The 24,208-nt window shown below is 41.0% G+C and overlaps 1 protein-coding gene across 1 annotated transcript in view; it reads right to left on the bottom strand.

Moving 5' to 3' along the window:
- Window positions 1-24,208, bottom strand: part of INO80D (INO80 complex subunit D) — a 50,575-nt gene that overhangs the window by 16,583 nt on the left and 9,784 nt on the right. The window contains exons 2-5 of the mRNA XM_045032068.1: window positions 21,518-21,612; window positions 21,171-21,417; window positions 13,563-14,314; window positions 10,114-10,222 (exon numbers count right to left, since the gene is read on the bottom strand). Coding sequence (XP_044888003.1) covers window positions 10,114-10,222; window positions 13,563-14,314; window positions 21,171-21,388 — 1,079 coding nt within the window. The 5' untranslated portion in view covers window positions 21,389-21,417; window positions 21,518-21,612. The remainder of the gene's footprint in view (window positions 1-10,113; window positions 10,223-13,562; window positions 14,315-21,170; window positions 21,418-21,517; window positions 21,613-24,208) is intronic.

Raw genomic sequence — 24,208 nt, forward strand, 5'->3', positions numbered from 1 at the left:
CCTTTCAATGAACAACCTAACATGCCATCTTTCTTAAATAAGTGAAACTGTGATGGGATGGACTAGGCCCGAAGGCCCCTGCCATACTCATCCCAGGAAAGGAGCTGTGGAGAAGCCCTCCAAGCAGGCTAGAGTGGCTGCAAGGGAAGCAGCCAATCAGGGCCTAGGAGGGCCATATAAAATGGAGCCACAGCACCAGAGACAAGCAGTTCCTTGCTAAATCTAGAGGAATGATGACAGAGTTCCTGGCTTGCCAGAGGGAACTGTAGCACAAAGGACAGCTCGGTGCTAGTAGGGACTGGGGGAACAAGGAAGCGCCCCTGGACCTAAACCCTGAGCTAAGGGTAAGGCGTCGGTGAAGGCTGGGGACGCAGGGAAGTGGCCCAAGGAACTGAAGGCAGTTTTGCTAAAGAGACACAATGGTGTGTCGCTGCTATTCTTATGGTCCCTGGTCTGGAACTTGGAGTAGTGGGCAGGCCCAGGACCCCCTCATAGGCTACTGGGGAAGAGCCTACAATTGGACAGTAGTAAACCCCCAGAAGAGGACTGAACTGTGAGGAGGCCCAGCTGGAACCGCTGTCTCCAGGGAGGAAGCCCTGGGGGTATGGCCCGATACCAGGGCCGAGAGTGGTTTAAAAACCAGGGTCACACCTGACCAGAAGGGGTTGCTCACGAGAAATGGGTGCCATGCCATTACAAGCATGTTCAACAGCATGTACAATTCAGGTGTGTTTAACACTGAAGGAATAAATGTTGACTCTCTACCATAAAAAAATGAAAAAGGCACTACCCTATAGAAAGGAAGAACAAACAGGTGGTGTCCACCAACCCAGTACTGCTAAAGTCAACAAAGGGGGCCTCGGAGAGTCCATAGTGTAAAAAATGTCAGATTGCTAAAAAAGGTATCCAAACTAGTTTAGAGGGAGCTCTCTGATTTTAGGAGAGCCAATACTCAATAATCCAACATACAGAATGTCCTCTGTTTTTAAAGTGCTGTGATAAACAAGCCAATGAAAAGTTCCTGACTTGAGATTAGAAGCGAACATAAGAAAGGCCGTACCGGGTCAGACCAAAGGTCCATCTAGCCCAGTATCTGTCTACCGACAGTGGCCAATGCCAGGTGCCCCAGAGGGAGTGAACCTAACAGGCAATGATCAAGTGATCTCTCTCCTGCCATCCATCTCCATCCTCTGACGAACAGAGGCTAGGGACACCATTCTTACCCATTCTGGCTAATAGCCATTTATGGACTTAGCCACCATGAATTTATCCAGTCCCCTTTTAAACATCGTTATAGTCCTAGCCTTCACAACCTCCTCAGGTAAGGAGTTCCACAAGTTGACTGTGCGCTACGTGAAGAAGAACTTCCTTTTATTTGTTTTAAACCTGCTGCCTATTAATTTCATTTGGTGACCCCTAGTTCTTGTATTATGGGAATAAGTAAATAACTTTTCCTTATCCACTTTCTCAACATCACTCATGATTTTATATACCTCTATCATGTCCCCCCTTAGTCTTCTCTTTTCCAAGCTGAAGAGTCCTAGCCTCTTTAATCTTTCCTCGTATGGGATCCTCTCTAAACCCTTAATCATTTTAGTTGCCCTTTTCTGAACCTTTTCTAGTGCTAGAATATCTTTTTTGAGGTGAGGAGACCACATCTGTACACAGTATTCGAGATGTGGGCGTACCATGGATTTATATAAGGGCAATAATATATTCTCAGTCTTATTCTCTATCCCCTTTTTAATGATACCTAACATCCTGTTTGCTTTTTTGACCGCCTCTGCACACTGCGTGGACATCTTCAGAGAACTATCCACGATGACGCCTGACTCGTTGTAGCTAAATTAGCCCCCATCATGTTGTATGTATAGTTGGGGTTATTTTTTCCAATGTGCATTACTTTACATTTATCCACATTAAATTTCATTTGCCATTTTGTTGCCCAATCACTTAGTTTTGTGAGATCTTTTTGAAGTTCTTCACAATCTGCTTTGGTCTTAACTATCTTGAGAAGTTTAGTATCATCTGCAAACTTGGCCACCTCACTGTTTACCCCTTTCTCCAGATCATTTATGAATAAATTGAATAGGATTGGTCCTAGGACTGACCCTTGGGGAACACCACTAGTTACCCCTCTCCATTCTGCACGAAATTGATGCACATGCCATAACCCAGTGGTTCTCAAACTGTGGACCCTTTATTGGTGAGAAACAAGAAATGTGGAGCTGGGAGGAGTCCTTAAGATGGTTCTCTCTTTCATGAGGCAGCATTCAGAATGAAATAAGCTGGAAAAACTAATAATCCCAGCATTACCACTGTCATATCTGCAAAAGACGACCTAGGCCTAACTGCATTCTTTCCATATGCGGCCATATTTTGCCAACTGAAGCTCTCTGCTGGTTGCTATTGCAGCTTCTGAGGAAGGTTTTAATGAAGACTCTTACGTGGAGGTAAAATTTGGCAGAGGACAGAACAGGGCATGCCAAGTAGCATGAAGAAACAGACAGGACAAAGGTGACTTTCTCTACAGGATTTGCCATCGACTAGCTCAGTGTAGTGACCTCTTGTGAATTATTTGCAAAGCCACCACACTACAATGGAAGGTGAAAGTATAAAGTATTTTTTAATTGGAAAAACTCATCCTGCTATTGGAAGTAACAAACAAAGGAACCACTCTTTGTACTGTTATTCTTTACTACAGAGTAACCAAGAGCCCTGCTCTTCCCTCAGGAGGAGATCTGGACTATGGTACAGGCTAGCAAAACACTGCTGTTAAATAAATATATAAATAAAATCACTCCAGTGTAGTTCTTTTGAACATGATAGGAAAGAATCTTTAGAATCTTTCCACGCTTCCTTTTGCCATTTCTAATACCTTTTTTTTTTAAAGTGGTAGAGGCTGTATTTATTTGGTGGGTTTTACTATATATTATAGCCATGCAGTATGCCAGAGGGACTGGTGTGAGGACGAACACTAATCATCTCATTTGTTTGTTCTGTTTTTTAAATTCCTAAGAAGTACCTCGGTGTCAGAGGCTGGCTGGCCCTTTATGGTAAGGCATGCTCACCTTGCCTGTGACCAGACAGTTACGCCCTGATGAGTAAGATGGAGACTTAATTATAATTCCTGATCCCTGCTGTGGTGGGATGAGAGAGAGGACTACTGAAACAGAGCTGTGAACTCAGGCAGGAGACCCAGGAGGGAGGAGCATGAGAAGTTCCCTCACTCTGGGAAGGGCCTGATAAAGTCAGGCTGGAGGAGACCCAGTGGTGAACAGGACAGGCCCTGGGGGGGCTGAGTCAGGACCTAAAAAGGAGCACAAAGATCCCTAAGGTAAGCTGCCAGTGTCCCTGGGAATGAGAAGCAGTGGGGGAAACTTGCTGGAAAGCAGCAGCATAGAAGAAACTCTGCAAGGCCCACACATACTGGTAAAGAGCAGAGAACTTCAATGTAGCAAAGAGGGGCAGGAGAATGATTAGCTTGGATTTATTTGGATTCACAGTTGGATTTTTGTTACCCCAGAAGGCGGCGGCTCCTCCTAAGAAGTGTCCTGACTGGAAGACCAGGCCATGGAAGTTCCAGCGAGAGAGAGACTGACCATCGCAGGGCCAAGGAAGTGGCCAATAGGGTTCTAGAGGCAAAGTCCCCTGCAGCACCACATCCTTACATCTGTGGGCATTATGGCAGTGGTTGCAACTGTGCACGCTTTGGTAGTTTCAACATTTCTGCGGCGCTGATGGCTGTAGGCTCATTTTTGAAGGCTACTATCTTTCTTGTGAACTGATAGCTATGATGGAGAAAAATTACTTCCCATTGCTTTCAGTGGCAAAAACAGTCTATTCTGACCATTTTAGACAAACTTCAATATATACATTGCCAACAAAGTTGTTAAAATCTGGACTTTGTTTTAAATAAACTTGTTTTTCTTTACAAGCAGATGGGAGCTAAGGTCAAATCTTCCATGGAGTAGCTTCAGGGAGGGCAATGGAGTTGCAAGCAGGGACCACTTCGGTATTAGCAGTTATAGATGAAGATAAGGACTGTTCATATCACACCTCCCCCAGGAACCAGTGTTCCGATGAAGAATTTTCCTGGGCTGAAAGAGGTTTCCCAGCAAGTCAGTTACTCTTGATTTTAACTCTAGTGTTGCTAACTCAGGATTTTATCATAGTCTTGCAATATTTGTTGTTTTTCTTCAAGGCCCTAGACCTGAAGTCCTGTGAATACGCCAGAATCTCAACTTTCATTTTAATAATAATAAAGTAAGTGTATGGCCCCCATGTTTTACACACAAGCTTATGCCCAAATAAATGTGTTAGTCTCTAAGGTACCACAAGTACTCCTCGTTCTTTATGCTTCAGAATGTGACCCTACAGATTAAAAAAACAGAAGGCAAACAAACTCCAACTGTATTATTTTTAAAATCTCATTAATTTTAAGCCAATATCATGATCTCTGAATGCTGAGCCATACCATCACTGAAGTCTAATTGAACACTACAGAGGAAATGTTTCCCTCAAGGAGAAGTATTGAAAACAAGCCAACCTCATAGACTTAAGATCAGAAGGGACCATTATGGTTATCTAGTCAGACCTCCTGCACAATGCAGGCCACAGAATCTCACCCAGCCACTCCTGGAACAAACCCCTAACCTATGTCTGAGTTATTGAAGTTCTCAAATCATGGTTTAAAGACCTCAACGTGCAGAGAATCCTCCAGCAAGTGACCCATGCCCCACGCTGCAGAGGAAGGTGAAAAACCTCCAGGGCCTCTGCCAATCTTCCCTGGAGGAAAATTCCTTCCCGACCCCAAATATGGCGATCAGTTAAACCCTGAGCATGTGGGCAAAACTCACCAGCCATCACCCAGGAAAGAATTCTCTGTAGTAACTCAGATCCCACCTGTGGAGATCTGTTGAAGGACACTATTTAACATGTGCCCTTTTTACACTGAAGTAGCTAAATGGAGACTCTAAAATTCAGAATTCTGCTGCTGCTGCTGCCACCGCACTCTGCAGCCCATACTCTCCTTTTCACTCCTTTCCTGCTAACTCCATTGTTTAGTCTGTAGGATGAGCTCATGGGAAATACCGAGCCAACAGTTACACTGGCAGCAGGGGCTTGCCTGTAGGACAGCTGGAGCTCTGGAAGGTACCGGCAACCCTAGCTCCACTCCCAGGGCCTACAGCCAGCCAGCACAGCCCACCAGCCATACTGGAGCGTTGTTCTTCCCCATTATTGCCTCTCCACATAGCTTTTCTTGATGGTCAGTTACTAGCGTAATGCAGCAAATGTCTGCATTGCCTCAGGCATCACCATCCTGCTTCAGTGCTGAGAGTCTCCACTAGATGTCAACATTAAAGAGCACAACCTCCTCCCTCTAAGGCAGGGGTTTCAAAGTCCTGGCCCATGGGCCATCTGCGGCCAGAGAACGTCCCCACTGCAGCCAGCGGAGGAGAATGCACACAGACACACTGCCAGCAATCTCAACTACAGGCACCGCCCCCCGCAGCTCCCATTGGCTGGGGGAGAGGGACAGAGATACCTTCATTAGTTGCCGGGCAGAGTCAGCCATGGAGGCAGCACCACTTTTTTCCACAATGAATACAAGTCAAAATTCTGAACACAACTATCTGAGGCACACCTTTGTGCAATTCTGAAGGTTTCAACTGCTCAGTCACTGAGGCCAATCAACAACAAATTGACAGAACTGAAGAGTTGCCAGGTGGCTGGTCACACTAAAAACTCTCTGGGAGGCAAAGAACTGTATAAAGTTGTATGATATATTTTTTATTTTGAATTTCTTAGAAATAATAAAACTAATATAAAATGTTTTCTTTTCTAAACACCAGCTTCAGTGACACTATTGGCCCGCTGGGAGGATTTGAGGACTGGCACTGGCCCCAAGGTAAATTGCGTTTGAGATCCCTGATCTAAGGAATACCAAGGACTCTGCAAACACTAATGGATTATCGATTCTTTGCACTTATACAGAACCAATTATCCACAGATCCCAGGTGCTTTCCAGAGCAGGGTGAGCATACTTACATCCATCTCAGAGGATGAAATTAAGGCAGAGGCTGTAACCTACACTCTGCTGTGTTCACATAATCAGTCAGTAGCAGATCTAGGAATAGAACCCAGGCATCCTGACAGTCCTGTATTTCAACCTTTACAGCTTTCTCCCAAAGCTGGGTTTAAAATGTGTGCTCTGACCACTATTATTCTCTCCCCCAGCCCTGGTGAATGCCGAATCACACTCAATGTCCATCATTTGCTTCTATGGCAGAGGTGAAAGTAAGCCGGTCTGGTCCGGTACGGCGTATCGGCAAGAGCCAGTACACCGTGCCGGAACGCACCAGCTTCCGCAGCAGGGATTTAAAGGGCTCTGGGCTCCCCGCAGCAGCGGGCAGCCCAGAGCCCTTTAAATCCCACCCGCGGTTCCAGCGGTCGGGCTGGGGCCAGGATTCAAAGGGCTCAGAGCTCCCATGGCTGCGGGCAGTCCAGAGCCCTTTAAATCCCACCCATGGCTCCGGCAGCCGGAGTCGCAGTGGGGATTTAAATGGCCCAGAGCTCTGCGGCGGCTGGAGCCCTGGCCCTTTAATTTGCCCCTGAGCCCCGGGGGCTTCCAGCCACCTCTGCAGCTGGGAGCCCCGGGTTGATTTAAAGGCCTTGGGGCTCTCAGCCACAGCCGGTGCCCCAGGGCCTTTAAATCTTGAGGCCCCACCTCTTCTAGATGAGGCCACGCCCCCTCATCAGGACTCCAGGAGTACCGGTAAGTCCTGTGAGTTCCTTTCACCCCTGTTCTATGGGTACGTCTACACAGGAGAGGAGGCGGCGGCGGGGGGGGGGGGGGGAGGAGGAAAGAGAGAAAAGACCTGGGCAGCGAGTCTCAGAGCCATGTCAACTATCTCAGGCTCACGGGGCTTGTGCTACGGGGCTAACAATAGCAGTGCCGATGCTCTTCCTCGGGCTGGAACCCAGCTATGAAACCCAGCCAGGGAGGAGGGTCTCAGAGCCCTGCTGTGAGTGTCTGCACTGCTGTTTTCCCCCTTTTTTTGGCGTAAGCCCTGTGAGCCTAAGTCAGTTAACCCAGGCTGAGAGACTCATTGCCATGTTGTTGAATTTTTGTTTTGTTTTTTTGTTTGTTCGGGTTTGTTTGTTTTTCTGTCAGCATAGTGTACCCTATTACTCCTTCCTACTTGAGGAGCATTTCCATTGTTATTTTCAGTGAGGCCTGAGTAGGAATAAAAATAAGATTTCCCTGCCATCCAGCTCCACTATCTTCCTGCCCTACAGCAATTGGGACACAAGCCAAAGGGGAGGTGAAGGATAGTGCACAGTGTCTGTCTACGAAACCAACACAAGTTAATTTAAAACAGGAATACATTCACTACAAATAAAATATTCAGATAAGCGTTGAAACTTTCCTAAGAACACTGTTCAAAGCAGAATGCCATCCCATAGGAATCAATAGGTGATTCTACCCATCACAGTTGATCTGGTCAAAGATGGAATGAGTTAAGTTTTACTATGTTTATTGCTAAATACAGCGTTAATTTAAAAAAAGCCAATCCTCAGATTTTGATACCTGATTTTAGAATGTAAGTTTTAGGAAAAGATCCAGGTTTTCCATTAAAATCAACCCAAAATTCATAAGAAAGTAAAACAACAAGGTGCTAGCTGACTTTGGTTAGCTTGCTATCAATTTGAGTAGCTATTAAATTAGTAAGGCAGAGCCACTTTAACAAACCAAACTCATCCATGGAACAGTTTAAATTAATATCTCTTCAGAAACAGAGAACATGGTGCAGAATGTCAAAGTAGAACAAGGAATAGATGTTTAGTTAATAATAATCTTTACTGAAGCTTGACAAACAGAAATACAATTTTGAAAGACTGGAAACAAGCAAATGTGTCAACATTTATCCATAAACAAAATTAGAAAAGGTGCTGAAGAGTAGAACTAGGCAGATTAATAGAAGTGTAAGAATTGCAGGTGATGTACAATAATTTATCAGTTATGGTCAATGTTTTAAGTGAAGTGCACAATGTTAAATGAAATAGAAAAATCAACATGTGAAAAGAACATGGAGGATATAGCAAAAGTAAAAAAACAACCACCACCAAACAAAAAACAAACCACAGACTAGGAAACTAATGCACAACCCCCTTATAAGCTGAAAAAGAAATTGGGATGTAACATTCCAATCAAATGTCAAAGAGAGGGAAGACTATAGTCATAGGAAGAGTTCTTTGACTGGACACATGACCTTTTTTTGAAAGTTATATTTGGTTTAAAAGATGAACTAGACATCCTTCCATGCTGACTGTAGTTTTCCATTTGCTCCCTAATGTTATGTTCCCTAACAGCCAGGCTGTGAGGAATACCGGGGAAAAAAAGCTTTAATTTAGCTTTATTTTAAAAATATTTGTAACTTCTATGAAAGCTCGCTGTTTTTCTGCCTAATGATCCCAAAGGAGCAACTGACTTTCATGTCAGCTTAAAAAAATATTTTTTTTAATTGGGGAAAAGGAATATTAAAAGGGATGGTTTTGGTCTGCTGATTGTCACCAAAGTTTGGCTTGGTGAGGGCATTCACCATATATTTCTGGCCTTCTCTCAATTTTGATGGCCCCTTTGCAGTTCACCATGAAGATGCCTTTACAAATCGGAATGTTTTTCTGCAAGCTGGTGTCCTAGCAGTTCAGTTTTGCGGTTTTAAATATCACATTTGCAAGGGCACTGAAGTATTACCACCATACCCATCCATGTCTTCTGGAAGAAGGTGCAATGCTTTTAGACACAAGGAAAATATCTACTGAACCATACTATAACAAGCTATAAAAGAAAACTTAACAAGGCTGTGATTTCAATTTGTGATTAATATGACTCAAACTCCTTTCTTCTAGATTATCTGAATTTAATTACAATACTCTGAATGGTATACTTTACTCCCTGCATGCTAGAATGACATTAACATAGAGACACATAGGATCATATCCTGTTGTGAGACGGCACAGTCATGGATTAAAAATATTTGCACAACATTTTAAGCTGTTCTGCACCAGCAATACAAACGTACTGCCAGTTTTTAATTAAAACCTAGAACCTGATGTTACTGGTTAGTCGATGAAGGCTTAATACCACTTATCAACTAAAAGAACAGTTATGCAAACTATCAATCCCATATTCCTCCCTACCGTATCACAAACAAATTAATGTATTGACAAAAGTATTACTAAAAGGTAGTAAAAACAGAAAAGATAAGTCCTGATTTTGGCCCCAATACAGAAAGTCATCCTTATTCAAAAAGCATTTCAGTGTCTGCTTAAACCCCATTAAGTGGGATTTAAGCACATGCTTAGGTCCTTTTCTGAATCTAGGCCTTTATCCCTGCCCTGCTTCAGCAGCAGACTGCTGGTTCTGTGGGACTAAGTCAGAATTGTAGCTCTTACAAATAAATGAACTGAAACAATCCTCACGGGGAAGGGGGAAAAAAACAACTTTTGCAGAATCTTAGCCCTAGTTAAAATAACTTGCATTCTAGCCCTGGGCATCGCCTGAAAATGACATTTGATCTTTTAGCAGGATTATGATAAGACCAAACTCAAAACCAAAAGTGAACCCAATGTCTCCAGAAGCAAAAGAACAATTCAGTGACAAAATTATTGATTAGTACAATTTTCAAAAGACAGAAACAACAAAAGATTTTGAAAAATACTATGGAGGGCTGCTACGATAAGGTTTAAAATTCATGCTCCCATTTTATCTACTAAGAGATACTCTATTCTCTTTGTACATTAGTTTTTTTAAATTATTCTCCTCTTCCAGAGAAGAGATCAGATTTATGTTCTCATCAAATGTAAAATGGAATTTAGAAGTCTACTCTCAGTCTGTTACTGTGATTCCTGATCTCATTTCTGATATCTGGGGCAGAGCTTCTGGATAGAGTTTAAACAACATGTTGACCTGGTACTACTTTATAATAAAAGGTCTTGATTCAGCAAAGCGCTTAAGCCCCACTAGCTTTGCTTAAAGTAAAGCCCATGTTTAACTGCTTTGCTGAATAGGGGCCAATACAAACAATACCAAAAAAGGATACTCACTCATGTCTTTCATATCTGAGAGTTTCCCGGATAGACCATGCAACCTGGTATGGTGACGTTTGCTCTGAATCCTCCAACTCTTCTCCACTGTCTTCAGACCAGTCCAGCCCTGAGTAGGGGAGAATTGGAAATATGAAGGCTGGATGAAGAGAGACTGTAATCCTCAAATATCTGTGACTAACCTGTGGCAATAACCACTATCAACGGCCTCTGCCTATTCTATGTCGTACATAGCATAGTAGCGAGGATGCATTATATTTGATTCATTACGTAATTTTCTCAAGAACAGTTATGATAGCAGCTTCATTACAGTGTATAAACAGCATGTAACTGCATTTTTCAATGACCAGTTTTATCCCTTCTATATCTTTATTGGCCTTCTTTGTCCAAAAATATATTAAATAAAAACCAAAACTACCACCAGTTTTATGTAAAGACAAATATCTCTGTTGTGCTCAATGTTAGATTTTTTTAGGAAGATAAAGAGGAAGTCCCTACCATGAAGCGTTGACAGTCCAATAATTAATAGTAAATGGTCTAAATATATTACATAATCCTGTTTCTTATTTCTATACATATTATAGACCCTCTGCTTCCCCCTACTGAAAAGCGTGGAGAAGAGCAAAACCATGGGAGAAAGCTACCGGGACAGAGGGGGATACACAGCTACACAGTATGTTCCTCTGTTCTTTTCTGTGTAAATCACCTGCCATCTCCACCAGATATCAGTGAGAAAGGGGCTTCCGTTCCCGGGGGAAGAGACAAGAGCTGGGGTCAGTCACTCTTAAGCAGCGTGTTCACCTTCCTACACAGCTTAAGTACACACAAGAATACCAGATTAATTAACAATTTTTGGAGCAGGATCAATTCATTCTGTGATTTTTGTGTCCCTCATTACCAAAGAGCCCAGGGCAGTATCCTACACAGCACTGCAGGACTTTGCTGAAAAGGGCGACCAGGAAGGACCATGGAGGGAAGTCCCTCCAGATGTCTGGGCAGGATCAAGCCAGGGTTCCTATGGATTCTCATCTTCTGCATCTTGTCATGGCCCCACCCTATCCTTGCTGATCCCTTAGAGCAGGATGGGAAAACGCAGTTTCCCTTCCAAACCAGCTGATTTTTTTGTTCTTCTCTCATGTGTTTTTACATATGGCCCTAAATATAGAGCAGGAGTTGGGGACAGAGTGTTAAGGGCCATTTCTTTTTTTTTTATTTTTTTTTAAAAAGCTTATTATTGTATTTTATCCAAGAAGATTTGGGGCCAAGTTTCCAAAGCAGGTGTCTAGAGGCTAGCTTCCCTGTGTTAATTTAGGAACCTAAATACAGATTTGGGGTAAAAATTTCAAAAGCACCTACGTGATTTAGGACACAGGACTTTGATTTAAGAGTCAGGAATTGGAAACCTAAATTCTGGTTCTTAAGTCACATAGATACTTTTGAAAATGTTACCTTTGTGCCTATTTTTAGACCTTGAAGTTTGGCCTAGGTGTAAACGCTAAGAAACTTGAAAAATAAAAACAGACTTACACTTAAATTTATTTTACTTGAAAAATAAACTAGCTAAATTGACATTCCATAAAGGCACATGCACAATGGATGCAGTGTAATCAATTTTTTGGCACAAATTAAAAACTAATATCATAAGTTGGGCTGCTAAATCTTTTAACTCCTGAAAGGGGAATGGGGAGCACTGGATCTTTTTTCCATTTTGTTTATACAAACATCAGTTTGCATAGTTTTACTAAAAATTAAGGGTATCTTTTTAAAGATGCTGAAAGTAAGATTCATATCTTGTGCCACTCAACTCTAGTACTAGGTATTTTCTTAAATAGAAATCCCAGAAGTTTTTCCACCAGGATAAAAAAGTCTCTAAGAATAGTCCATACTCTGAGCTTGCAAGTAAGTATTTATCTACTCCCACACAGCTAATGCATAATTAAGTGTATTATGTTAATTAGCAGTTATAAAATGCTATAATCTTATTTTCATTATCACATTTATTATAGCATAACATTTCCACAATTTTATATTTATATATCTGATCAAACATTTTCCTAAAACTAGGTACAATAGGAAAACTTATTTTTATAGAAAGTGTTACTGTAGAATGTGACACATGTGACAGAATGCATCACACATAGAATGCTACTCTTATGCAGGCTCATGAGACCAGACAACTTTCTAACCTATTTGGGAATCTTGACACTTGGGATGGTCCTGGTATCCTCATTCCTCAAATTAACTGCATTATCCAGAGAATCATGAAACAATTCTTTCAGAACAACATCCTTAAGAGACATGCTGTAGGATACTCATTAGCTTCCCTACAAACAGCCAAATTGTCCCACAGGTGCCAAAAGGCAGATCTTAATAGCAAATTAAAAATGATTAATTGAAATAGCAAAAATTAGAGATGTTTGTGATGTGTGCCACTAGTTAAATAATTGCCCAGACATACTAGAAGTACATTTTTTTAAAGATACAAATGGTTTGCTGTTTCTATTTCTATTATATTGCATTTCTGGTTCTTGTTTCTCCTATTTACTGCCCACTTGCTTACCCCTGTAAAACTAAACTATAATCTAAAGCTAAATTAAAAAGCAAGGTAACATTAGCGGTGTATGTATCTCAACCTCCACTTACAACGGAGACAACGAGCCACCACCTTATCCATAGTCAAATGCCTCTTAAAATTTCAAAAAGCCGTATTTCCACAAGCAGAAGTCAGTAAAACAATTTAAATTAAAAACAAAGCTAACATATAGGCAGTTAACACAATGATTAAAACTTATTACTGTGGTGTCTGCATAATAATAAATTAATAACAGTATATATTATTAATGGGTAAAATGGACAACTTCTGCACATCATCATGGAAGAACCGCACCTTCACAATCAGCTTCTGAATGCACATTCTCTAGTGGAATATACCACTAGTCTCTCTTTTACTGAATCAGATCCCATATCTTCGCAGTTTGCACTCAAAATTTCAATGAAGTCAACTGGTGTTTTGGGTGTGCACAGAATGCACATTCAAAGCCTCAAAGTTGTATTTGCACTTTCATTCTACAATCTCCTTTTTTCATTAGTTTAATATTCGGGTTTTACAACATAGGCTCTAGGTCTAACCTGGTCTATACACTCAGCCTAGGAACACTCAGAACCATCTTTACTGCTTCACTTGAAAATGAAAAACAAAAACAAAAAAGCACACCCCTGAGAGTGAATTATACCTCAGTTTGGCCTCTCAAAATCATTAACTAGCATTTTTTTTAACAAGTGATAAAAAAATAAAAAGGTGTAAAACAGATGTGACCTGCCTATACATCTCTTGACATGTTTCCCCCTTTCAGAAAGGTATAAGTGCATGTCCTGATGAATTTAAAGGCATATACTCTCATAGCAACCTGAAAAAAACAGTGCAGTGATGTATGTAATTATCTACCTACCTAAATGCGGAAACAGATCCGTTTCCAGCTGCTGTTTTCGAGTGCACAGTTTCACCAGTCTCTGTAGCCGGCTCACGCAGGATGAGTGTGGAGAAAAGGCTGTGGCTTTCATGAGGACCCGATCAGTCCTTGGTGGGTCCATGACAGGAGCCCTGGTGGGTGGCAGGAGAGGCAGGGGTCTCTTGTTAGACATCTGCCTTGCTTGTGCTATAGTGTGTGTGGTGGGTGCCACTCCCTGCATTGGTAGGCTGGTGTTCTGAGGTTGAGGTGACTTGCAGACTAAGCCCTGCGATAGCCCTGTCGGCTTTAAAGAAGTTGATAAAGGTGGCAGATGGGAGTGCTGCTGCTGCTGCAGTGGCTGCTGCTGCAAAGGTGCAGGAAGGGGGCTAAAGTGCTCTTGGTGAACTTTTAAAATCTCTGTTTCTCTCTGGCGCTGCCGGTTTTGGGCCAACTTGCTCTGCAACTTTTTCCTCACTGTTGCCCCTTTCTTTAAGTCATCATCCTCCTCATTGAAAGCAAAGGGATCTTCTAACTCTGCTTCCAGGTAGTGGAGAGGAAGCCTAGCCCCGGGTGGAGAGAGGGACATCCCATCCAGTCCATTGGACATCTTCAAGGCCAGCGTGGGCACTGTCAGACTGAAGGCCATAGCATCCATCTGGTGCCTGACCTTCACTTCCTCTATTGGATCATTCTTTTTCTTCCTCTCCTTTTTAGGTATAAAGCCAAGTACCTGTAGGTGGCTGTTGCAGTACCTTCAAAAGTGAAAACAGTAAGTTCCTTTTTCTCTTCTTTAAAACAAACACGCTTAAGAAAGCAAAAAAGATGAAACCACAAACAGGAAACCCCAAAAACAACAAAAACCATCTGACCTGCCACTGAAAAAATTAGATTAACAACTCATGTTTGTGTACTAATGAGTTTCTACAATCACCTCCCATGTTTCAGACCCATAATATAAAATAAAAACTTCCATATGAGAGAATTTATCATTTTTGGATTTTTAAAAAGTCTTAGTATGTTATTCATATGAGAGCCAAATACCTATCCTTTAAAATATATTTATCTATCCCTCATATCCTTAATGGACACATACAGGGCAAGGTGAACAAGACAAATGGATTGTATGATACATTAGAACAGAGGTTCTCAAACTGTGATCCGTGGACCACCAGTGGTCTGCGAGCTCCAGTCAGGTGGTCTGCGGATAGTTCCTGCTAAGGTGCGTGCCTTGACGGCCTCACACAAGAGAATGAAGAGACAGCCACCTAATTGGTGGAGCCATGCAGGTGTGGCTCCACTAATTAGGTGCCTAGATCCTGCAGAAGACACACATGTAAGGTGAGGTGGTGACCTTGGGGGGAATAGGGGGTACATGGGAGGGGACAGTGGGGTGAGAAGGAGTGGGGGGAATCTGGGATGTGCAGGGCTGCAGTGGCCAGAGAAAGAGGCAACTTTCCCCAGCTACAGGGCTGTGGCTGCCAGGGAGAGACCGCCCTCCTTCCCAACCCCAGCTCGGTGGCTGCTGCAGTGGGAGGAGAGAAAGGGAGAGACGCCCCCCTACTTCCCAGCCCCAACTCAGGGACTGCCGCGGCAGGGGAGAGGGCACATCCATTGCATTAGAAAAGTAAGAATACTGATACACCTCTACCCCAATATAACGCGACCCGATATAACACGAATTCAGATACAATGCGATAAAACAGTGCTCTGGGGGGGCGGGGCTGTGCGCTTTGACAGATCAAAGCAAGTTCGATATAACGCGGTTTCACCTATAACGCGCTAAGATTTTTTGGCTCCTGAGAACAGCGCTATATCGGGGTAGAGGTGTATTAAAAATATGAGTTGTGTGCTTTTTATCTGTAGAACAAAAAAACGTTAATTATTATTGTTTTATTTATATAGCGGTTTTATCCAAAGCGCTTTACAATAGTTAGCGAACAGTATAAGCAACATTTGGAAAGATCATTAAGTGGTCTGCCGAGATCCTCCGCAATTTTCAAGTGGTCCGTGAAAAAAAAAAAAGTTTGAGAACCACTGCATTAGGATATAAACTGAAGGGCCCTGACAAGAAGAAAGCTATTAAGGGCCAGTCAAATGGAACTATTTTAAAATCCCACATTTAAAATTATAATAGAGACTACTACCTCTGCTATCAGGCTGTTCTTTCACGGAGAGTAAATTTGCATGGTTTTAGTATGGTGTACGTTGAAAAGATAGAGTTAATACACTTCTGTGACTGAAAGACAAATTACAAGAGGCTTTTTCCAGGGACAGTCTTGAATTGGAGATCTTTGCTGAGAAGGGCCACTATTTGTGTTTGATGATTAAGCAACTAAATAAATGGCTTTAACTGTATGTTACTTTCCATGAGTAAGTACGTATCATAAAGAGCAACTGAGTAAATCAGATCAAAAACTATATTAATATAGGCAAAAAAGTTCTATCCTAGCATCATTGTGCATTGCTTATATAATGCAATGAAAATGTACACACACATAGCACAAATATGGATTTCAAGCTGCTATAAAATGAACTCTTTTCTAGTTAATTTTACTTTAAAACCACTGACAGTCTGTCTCACTAAAGGACTAAGGGTAATGATCTACAGCGACAGATGACACATTAGATTAGGGGATCTAACAGATAAACAATTAATTCTAGGCTGTCTAGATACTCTAGAACCAGCAGGTGATTGGGAAATAGCAACTATGACTTCTCTGCACCTGTGTAGAGTCTCTGTTGCCAGTGGAGATCTGCCTATTTCAAGTTGCAGGATTGGGGACCACAATTCTTATATTTAAAGAGACAGATTCAAGGAAGGAGGCTGAAAATTACAGGCTTGAGAGTTTAACATCTATATTAAAAACTGGAGATATTTATTGATAGCTTACAGACATGTCTGGGGAGGTACTATTTAATAGCTATGAGTCAGTATGCATTTTAAAATGAAATTATTTTTCGTCTATGTGGAGAGGAACAATTGAGTTAATATTTTCAAAACCTCATGACAAAATTTAACACTATTGATCAGTGGTTCTCAAACTGTGGATCAGGACCCCAAAGTGGGTCACAACCCCATTTTAATGGGGTTGCCAGGGCGGCTTAGACTTGCTGAGGCTCAGGGCTGAAGCCGAAGCCTGAGGGATCCAGCCCTGGGCAGCGGGGCTCATGTTACAGGCTCCCTGGCTGGGGCTGAAACCCTTGGGCTTCAGCTTTGACCATTATCCCGCCCAGGGCAGTGGGGCTCAGGCTTTGACTCCCCTACATGGCACAGTGGGAATCAGGTGGACTCAGGCTTCGGTCCCCGTCCCCACCCCCCGGGGTCATGTAGTAATTTTTGTTGTCAGAAGGGGGTCACGGTGCAATGAAGTCTGATAATCCCTGCTATAGATTACTGTCTAAATGTAAGGTAGTTAATAGATTACAAAAGGTAATGAATTAATAGCAGAGGGCTGATACTAAATGTGTGCAATCTTTGTGGAAAAGTGTGAGAAGGAGATTCCTGCAGAAAGCATACTGAAGTGCCTTTTTTTTTTTTTAAATTGACAGCTGTAATAGATAAAAGTCATTCAGGACGTAATACTGCTTCCGTTGAAGTCAGTGGGAGTACTCACATGCTTAATGTTAAGAAATTAAGTATTTTTTAACTAATATAGGTGTCAGTCTAGCAAGAGACACTGTCAGAATGATTTAACGGGGAAAAAAGTACAAACCAAGCACAATGGAAATGTTTCCATGGTGGGGTTTTTTGTTTTGTTTTTTTGGTTAATCCAATGAAAATAGTTTTCTTTGGGTTAAACATTTCCCTGTAGTGTTTGTATCCCAAACAAGGCAGCCCTGTACTTGGGCATGAGCCAGAAGGTGAAACTGACTAGTCTATTTTCATTGCACAAATCAAAGGAAACACAAAAAAATAAGTAAGAAAAGACAGGGAGTTAGACTGCAAAAAATTGTCAGTTTCAAACTATTTGTTTTTATATAAATAATTTTTAATCTGACATTTTCTCTTTAATATGGTAGAGGGAAAAGCTTTGGATCTTTTAAATCCTTAACGGATAGTACTGCAGGATTTAAGGTTAATAGAACATTTACTTATACAGGTAATCTCTCTAGATACAAATCCAAAGATATCAGGCTATCATTTCACGAAACACTGGTTAGACCACCACGTGCAGGCCATTCCTATGCTACAAACAAAGGGTGAGTCTGTTCTTTAAGCTATGTGTATTGTTAAGGCTTCTGTTTTTCTGAGTTTATTAATTTCATTTTTGGGGGGGTTATTTTTAGCAATTTGTGAGTTTTATATATATGTCCTAAATTGGGGCGGGGGGGGGGAAGGAGAGGTAGTTCAGGGCTCTCTTTGAATATACTCTAATGAGTAATCTCTGTAATGTTCCCTTGTGCACTTTAATATAGTACTGTTTCAAACATAGCAGTACATTAAAGCACACTAGAGAATCTTTAGTGCACACCAACAGGGTCGACATAGACCAATTAATGTGCAACACATTAGTGCAGTTAAAATCAGACCCCTGTAGTACAAATTACTGCTCCTTGTAGATTAGCCCTTATATACACAAGTAACCATTTCCGATGTTTATTGGATAAACACCAATTTCTATTGATGAGTAGTGTTTTATTGATGTTTATCAGTTAAAACTGAAAATCGGAAGCCCTAAGTACTTTATGCTGAATGTCAAATATGATCATTTCTCCCATCCCAAAATCAGTGATAAAAACACCTGTCACTCTGGCGTAGACAGGGTGAACTGTGATCAACACACACTGTAAGGGAATGTGGTTGATACTTATTAAAACTAACAGTCAAACGTGGAGTGTACAAAGGATATTAAGCTCCACTGACTTCCAGCAGAACAATCACTTCAAGGGTGAAGGGATTAGGGGAGCCATGTTTACATCTGACGTCTAACACATTTTGCTTTCTAGTTTATACAAGACCCTGGAGTAGTGATGAGTTCCAATTATCTGATTTAAAGAAAGATCTAGTTAAGTTGAAGAGTATCACCTATGTTAAGGAAGATGAAAAAATGGAAAGGAGGAACTTACAAATCAGAAGAGACTGACAAACGTGGATTTATTTCATTTTGACAGAAGACAATTAAGAGATGAAATGATAAGTGTTTAATCTATATAAAGTGTAATGCAACATAATTAAAATAATACAATTGAGCTTCATTATCTATTTGCAGTACTTAGACAGATCAGAATTAGGGGACAAATTCAAAGTTAAGAGGGAACATGTAATTTTACAGAGAGGCTTGAATAGGCAGAATAGACTTCTAACTGAGGTGATGAAGTTGTGTACTAATAGATTTAATTTGAAGAACTTGAATGGTTAATTAATTTAACAAGTTAAAAGAATATTAACTATTTTTCTGCTTGGAGGTCAGGAAATAATTTTGTTTATCGTCTTCTGATCAGAGCTGAGGCTTTTTGCATGTGAGTGCAAAGTGTTGTAAGTTTTTTTTTTTTTAAATAAGCTTCCAAATTATATAGGATGGAGATGAAAGTTATCAAAGCATTCTATGGCTCACTTCTGATCCTACACAATTATGTAACAAACTGTATAACGAAAGTGGGTTGTCTGGCAGATGAAATACAAAAGTCTTGGCATAGAAAATTAAAGGTGGCAAGCAAAGGAGGAAGAAATGGCAAATATCTCCATACTGAACTGACTGTGAAAAGTCAGTCTCCTATGATATAGATATAGCCACATCAGCCAAGAACTGTCATTTTGTGCCTGCTCTAAAATTATTATTGGAAACTCATGAAACCCTATTGCTAAACTGCAAACTCTAGTCTGAGATGTCGTCTTTGAAAATATTCATTCCAACATCTCTCATTTGAGATTAAAGTTTTACTCCCTTCTTCACACACCTGCTATCCTCAACTTTCAAATGCTGTAATGCAATGCTTGTCATGCAGTTTAATTATTCTGATACAACACACTCCAGAAGTTAGCACAGTGTACTGTATACATTTTGATACATTTTATTTTACACAATGAATTGGTTTCACACTTGAAAGATTAATATCAAATTACATGGGGACACATGGGACCTAGGAACTTTCACTTACATTTTGGAGGTTTTATAAAAAGTATGATTAGAAGGTAAACAGGGATTTTGGCCCACTTAGTTCTTGCATCTGAAATGACAATGTATCGTTTGATCTGACAATTTCCATGATTTTTTTTTTAAACTTATCTCCAGTCTTTACTGGGATATTAGCAGAGGAATGGTCAATGATTATCAAATCATGGCTCGAAATTATTCATTCTGTGCCATCTGAGCATTTGCCTTAGAGCTTTTGGTAAATGTTCTTCTCACTTCATCAGTCTCCTCAACTGAAATGGCAGGTGAAGTGCAAGTTAATTTAGAGCACAATCCAACTGTTGTTTCAGACAACAGAGGGAGCTGGGAACCGAAAAGGAAGTTATATGTAGGGCACAGTGGGAACACTAGTAATAATGTGAAAGGTTAGGGAATGGCAGCTAATAAAATGAAAGGTCAGTGAAGAGCTGTCCATTTCTTTTTTGTCATATTCTGTTTACTTTTGGGGTTAAAAATAATTATTTCCATGGTACAAATTCCAATCTCAGATAGTTAATAAACACTTTATTTCATCATTTGAAATACTATACTAATGGTGTGATAGTGTCTCTTCAGAAATATAATGTCATGGGCACCATGCAGCCAAACTTAGAAGTCAGCCACATTTCTGACCACAACTTATATGCAAGTCAGACACAACATAAGGAAATTAAAACCAAATTCTGTCTTTACTTACACCCCATGCAACTCCAATTATGTCAATATTTAAACCAGTCTTAAAGGGCAAGGAAGAATGGTCTTGTGGCTAAGGCACAGGATTGGGATTCTGGAAGTCTGGTTCCAATTCCTGGCTCTGCCACAAACTTCCTATGTAACCTTGGGCAAGTCATTTAATTTCTGTGCCTCAATCCTCCTACTGTGAAATATGAATACTTCCCTCCTGCACAGGGATTCTCTGAAGATATATTTATTAACATGTGTGAAGTGCTCAAATAATATGGTTATAGGGGACATGTGAGTACCTCAACTGATGGAGCCCTGAACTTTGATTCTGCCTTGAGCTCCCCAAACTCTCACCAGAAGCCTATGCACTCTTGCAACTCCCCAGCTATGTTTTTCCAACCCCATCAAACCCAGATGTCCAACCACAATCTTCCTCAAGCAATTCAAGCACCTTTTAAGAGCATCAATTCCCAGGTATACTCAGTAGAGAAACAAATGAAGGGGAAAAGTAAGTATTATGTAAAGGTTTGATCAGTAGAGTTTGAAGTGAACTTTGAGGAAAAGCAATAATCTTGCTTGAATATATACTTTGCTTCTTCCTTTTCCCCTATCTGATTCCCCACAAATAACAAAAAAAACCCTATATTGGTCTTTAAAAAAGAAAAAAAAATACTTACAGAAACATACTGATATTTAATCTATTTGACCACTTTCTCCCTAACCATGAAGACAGTTCCCAATCAGTAAGACCAAATTTGTAGCCAAGCTGACTGAAGCTATTTCCAATTCATGGAGGGCCACCATCACTCACCTACGGTCCTCAGATTTGGGGATAGGGTTGGTGCAGCGTTGGCTGTTATACTTGGCCACATATTCACATTGCTTGAAGGGGGCAGTCTTGTCCTCCAGAACGTGTCTGATACAGAAGGCGTAGCCGTTAAGTCGCCTCTGCTTGCACAGTTTGGGGCTATATGAGCACAAGGGCTTATTGTCAACCTCAGAGAAGTGTATGTGTTTGCCTTCATACATCACGTGACTCTATTCCTTGTGAACATCAGCTGAAAGAACCAAAAATATTAAGATAAATCACATGGAAAAAAAAAGATGCATTAAGTTCTGCATTTTGTTTTTGTTGAGGGGAAGGGCACACGACAGTACCTGATTTTAAATCTTCTGTACCATATCAATGTTAGGAGAGAGCCCCAAGGAGACCACTATCCTGGAATGATGACGAGTCAGATGAAGCAGATTGTCTAAGAAAAATATCAAAAAGGTCCAAATCGGTCAAGATTAAAGCAGATGGGACCGTTTTGCATAGTAAGCAAGGTGTTGGATGTTGTTTCTCAGCACGTGGCTCAGCCAACACCCAACAAACTGGATTAATTAGATAATCCACAGTCAATTATTAAATGGAATGTAGACATATCACTAACCCAAATTTTTGCACGCTAATATTCAGTGGAATACCTTGCTCAGAATAACCTTCTGAAGATAGCAGCCCTGATATGTTAAAATTTAATTTTAGCACTCATGCAGCACAATAAGTTTTTGTTATAGCTGCATGGCTCACATCTAGTGTATGGTTTTCGGAATTTGTAATCCCCACAGACTCTGCATAAATCTGTAATCAGCCTTTTCCAAGGCCAGCCAGATTTTATTTACTTTGTCATACTTATTGGGTGAAATCCTGGCTCTACTGAAGTCAACAGCAGAACCCCCACTGATTTCAGGAAAGCCAGGATTTCACTCATTAGCTGTAGCACGGAGTCATTTTTTAAATGCAGAGGTTACTAAGGTATACAGAAAGAAATTTGTGATCTCACATGCCACCCCTTTCATTTCTGATTCCCCACCACTCTGGAGTTTTTAGCAATCACGTCCTTCTTTTCCAGAGCACCTTTCAATTAGGTTCAGCTCTACATACATGATACAGCTGCTTTGCTAATGCCCAACTTACATTGTGCAAAACTGTTTGTAATGATCGAGTTCAACTATTAACTAAACAAGCAACCCTGAAGAATTGAAACGCAGTCCTGAACTTGGTGTGCTCAGTTTTTCAATTATTAAGTTTTGTACACCATGTACGTAGAGGTGCTATTCATGTGATAAGTTGATTTGTCATATGCTTGTGTAACACATACCCAGGACCAGCTGACCTACCCTCTCCCCCACTAATCGTTCTTGCTGGGAAATATTTTAATATCGCAAACCACTGTGGAGCTTCAAAGTCAGCCAGAGAAAGGTTTCCTCCTCCCCACCCAAAAAATTGCACTCCTATCTGAAGCGCAGGTCAGTCCTGGGCCACAACAGCTTTTCTATAAATGAAAATGTCATACCTTGAAAGTTAATTATCCAGTGGCCCCACGGGACTAGAAAGGGAGCTTTATATATTGGAAATGGGAGCTTCCCACTATGGTCCAGTGATCACTTCCTGCCTGATAGCTCCCTGAGAAAACTACTTTAGTGTTGTGACATTTTTAGGTCTAGAAAAGCTGTTTTAAGTCATTTTTGTGAGTGTTAGTTAAAATGTCTCTCACACCAAGCATTGCACAGTGGTACTTCGGGTAACGAAAGCACCTGGATTTACAAGGAAAGGGATATAAGAAACAATTTCAATAAACTAAACAAATTCTATAAAACATTCCTGACAGTTTTACATCTAACATATGTGACATATACCACTGAATACATGATGGGGTAATATGCTGTAAAGTGTTTACTGATAAGTTTGGAGGGAGCTACATAACTCATCTGTGAATAACAAGGGCCATTCCAAACACATGCAATAAAACTTTTATACCAGATCTCTCTCTGCGCGCGCATACACACATGCGACCTTAGTACTTCATTTGCACCAGAACAATGAAGCACAAACATAAATCAACATCTTATCATACCCCAAATTATACTATTCAAGCCAACATCAATCACTTTAACCAATTTCTCTGAATGCACCAAGGAGCGAGTACTATAGAAATTCAAAACCAGTCACCAGAATATATCCCATCAGAATGGATTGGAGATCTATTGTTTCCTTGTACTTCCCAGTCTGTCTGTATCCATCTGTTGTCTCTTGTCATAGTTAGACTGGAAGCTTTTTGGGGCAGGGACCATCTTTCTGTTCTGTGTTTGTGCAGCGCCTAGCACAGTGGGGTCCTGGTCCATGAAAAGGGCTCCTAGGCGCTACAGTAGCACAAATAACAACAATGATAATAATAATAAAGCAAAGACTGTTAAGGCACTGGATTTGCTCTTTAAAGCCATAAATGGTTTCAATCCCAGCTATCTGAAAGATTGCTTCATCTATTACTGTGGCAGTTGAGATAATCTGAAGTGCTCTAGTTAACTGCCTGGTAAATTTGCTTTCCTCCTTGGTTAGTCAGAGCTTGGATTTGGAGACATTCAGGAGAAGCTGCACATTCCAACTGTTCTCCTGGGCTTTTGCAGAGGAGGATGTGTGTTAAGTGAGATTATTTAACACAAGTTTGGTAATCCATTTGGGCAAATCCTTGAAAACTTGGGATGCCTACTGTTAGGCACATTTAGGCACCTAAATAAGTAGCCTGAGTTTCAGAGGTATAGAGCACCTGTAGCAACCACAGCCACCTCTGAAAACTGGGTGACTCACAGAGAAATGATTTAAACTATATTTTTATACCATTTCCTGTAACAAAAAACGTAGAGAAAAGTATTTATTTCTATTCTTAATTTTAACAGTTTTTAACCTTACACCTCCTGTCCTCCCTCCCCTCCCCCCCAAAATAGTTCTATTAAAGAAACAGTTCCATTGCAGATGCTAAAATGCAAAGACTGCAGACACTGGGACTTACTCTCCACTGCCTTGCATCT

Source organism: Mauremys mutica, chromosome 10 (genome assembly GCF_020497125.1).
Source record: "Mauremys mutica isolate MM-2020 ecotype Southern chromosome 10, ASM2049712v1, whole genome shotgun sequence".
NCBI lineage: Eukaryota > Metazoa > Chordata > Testudines > Geoemydidae > Mauremys > Mauremys mutica.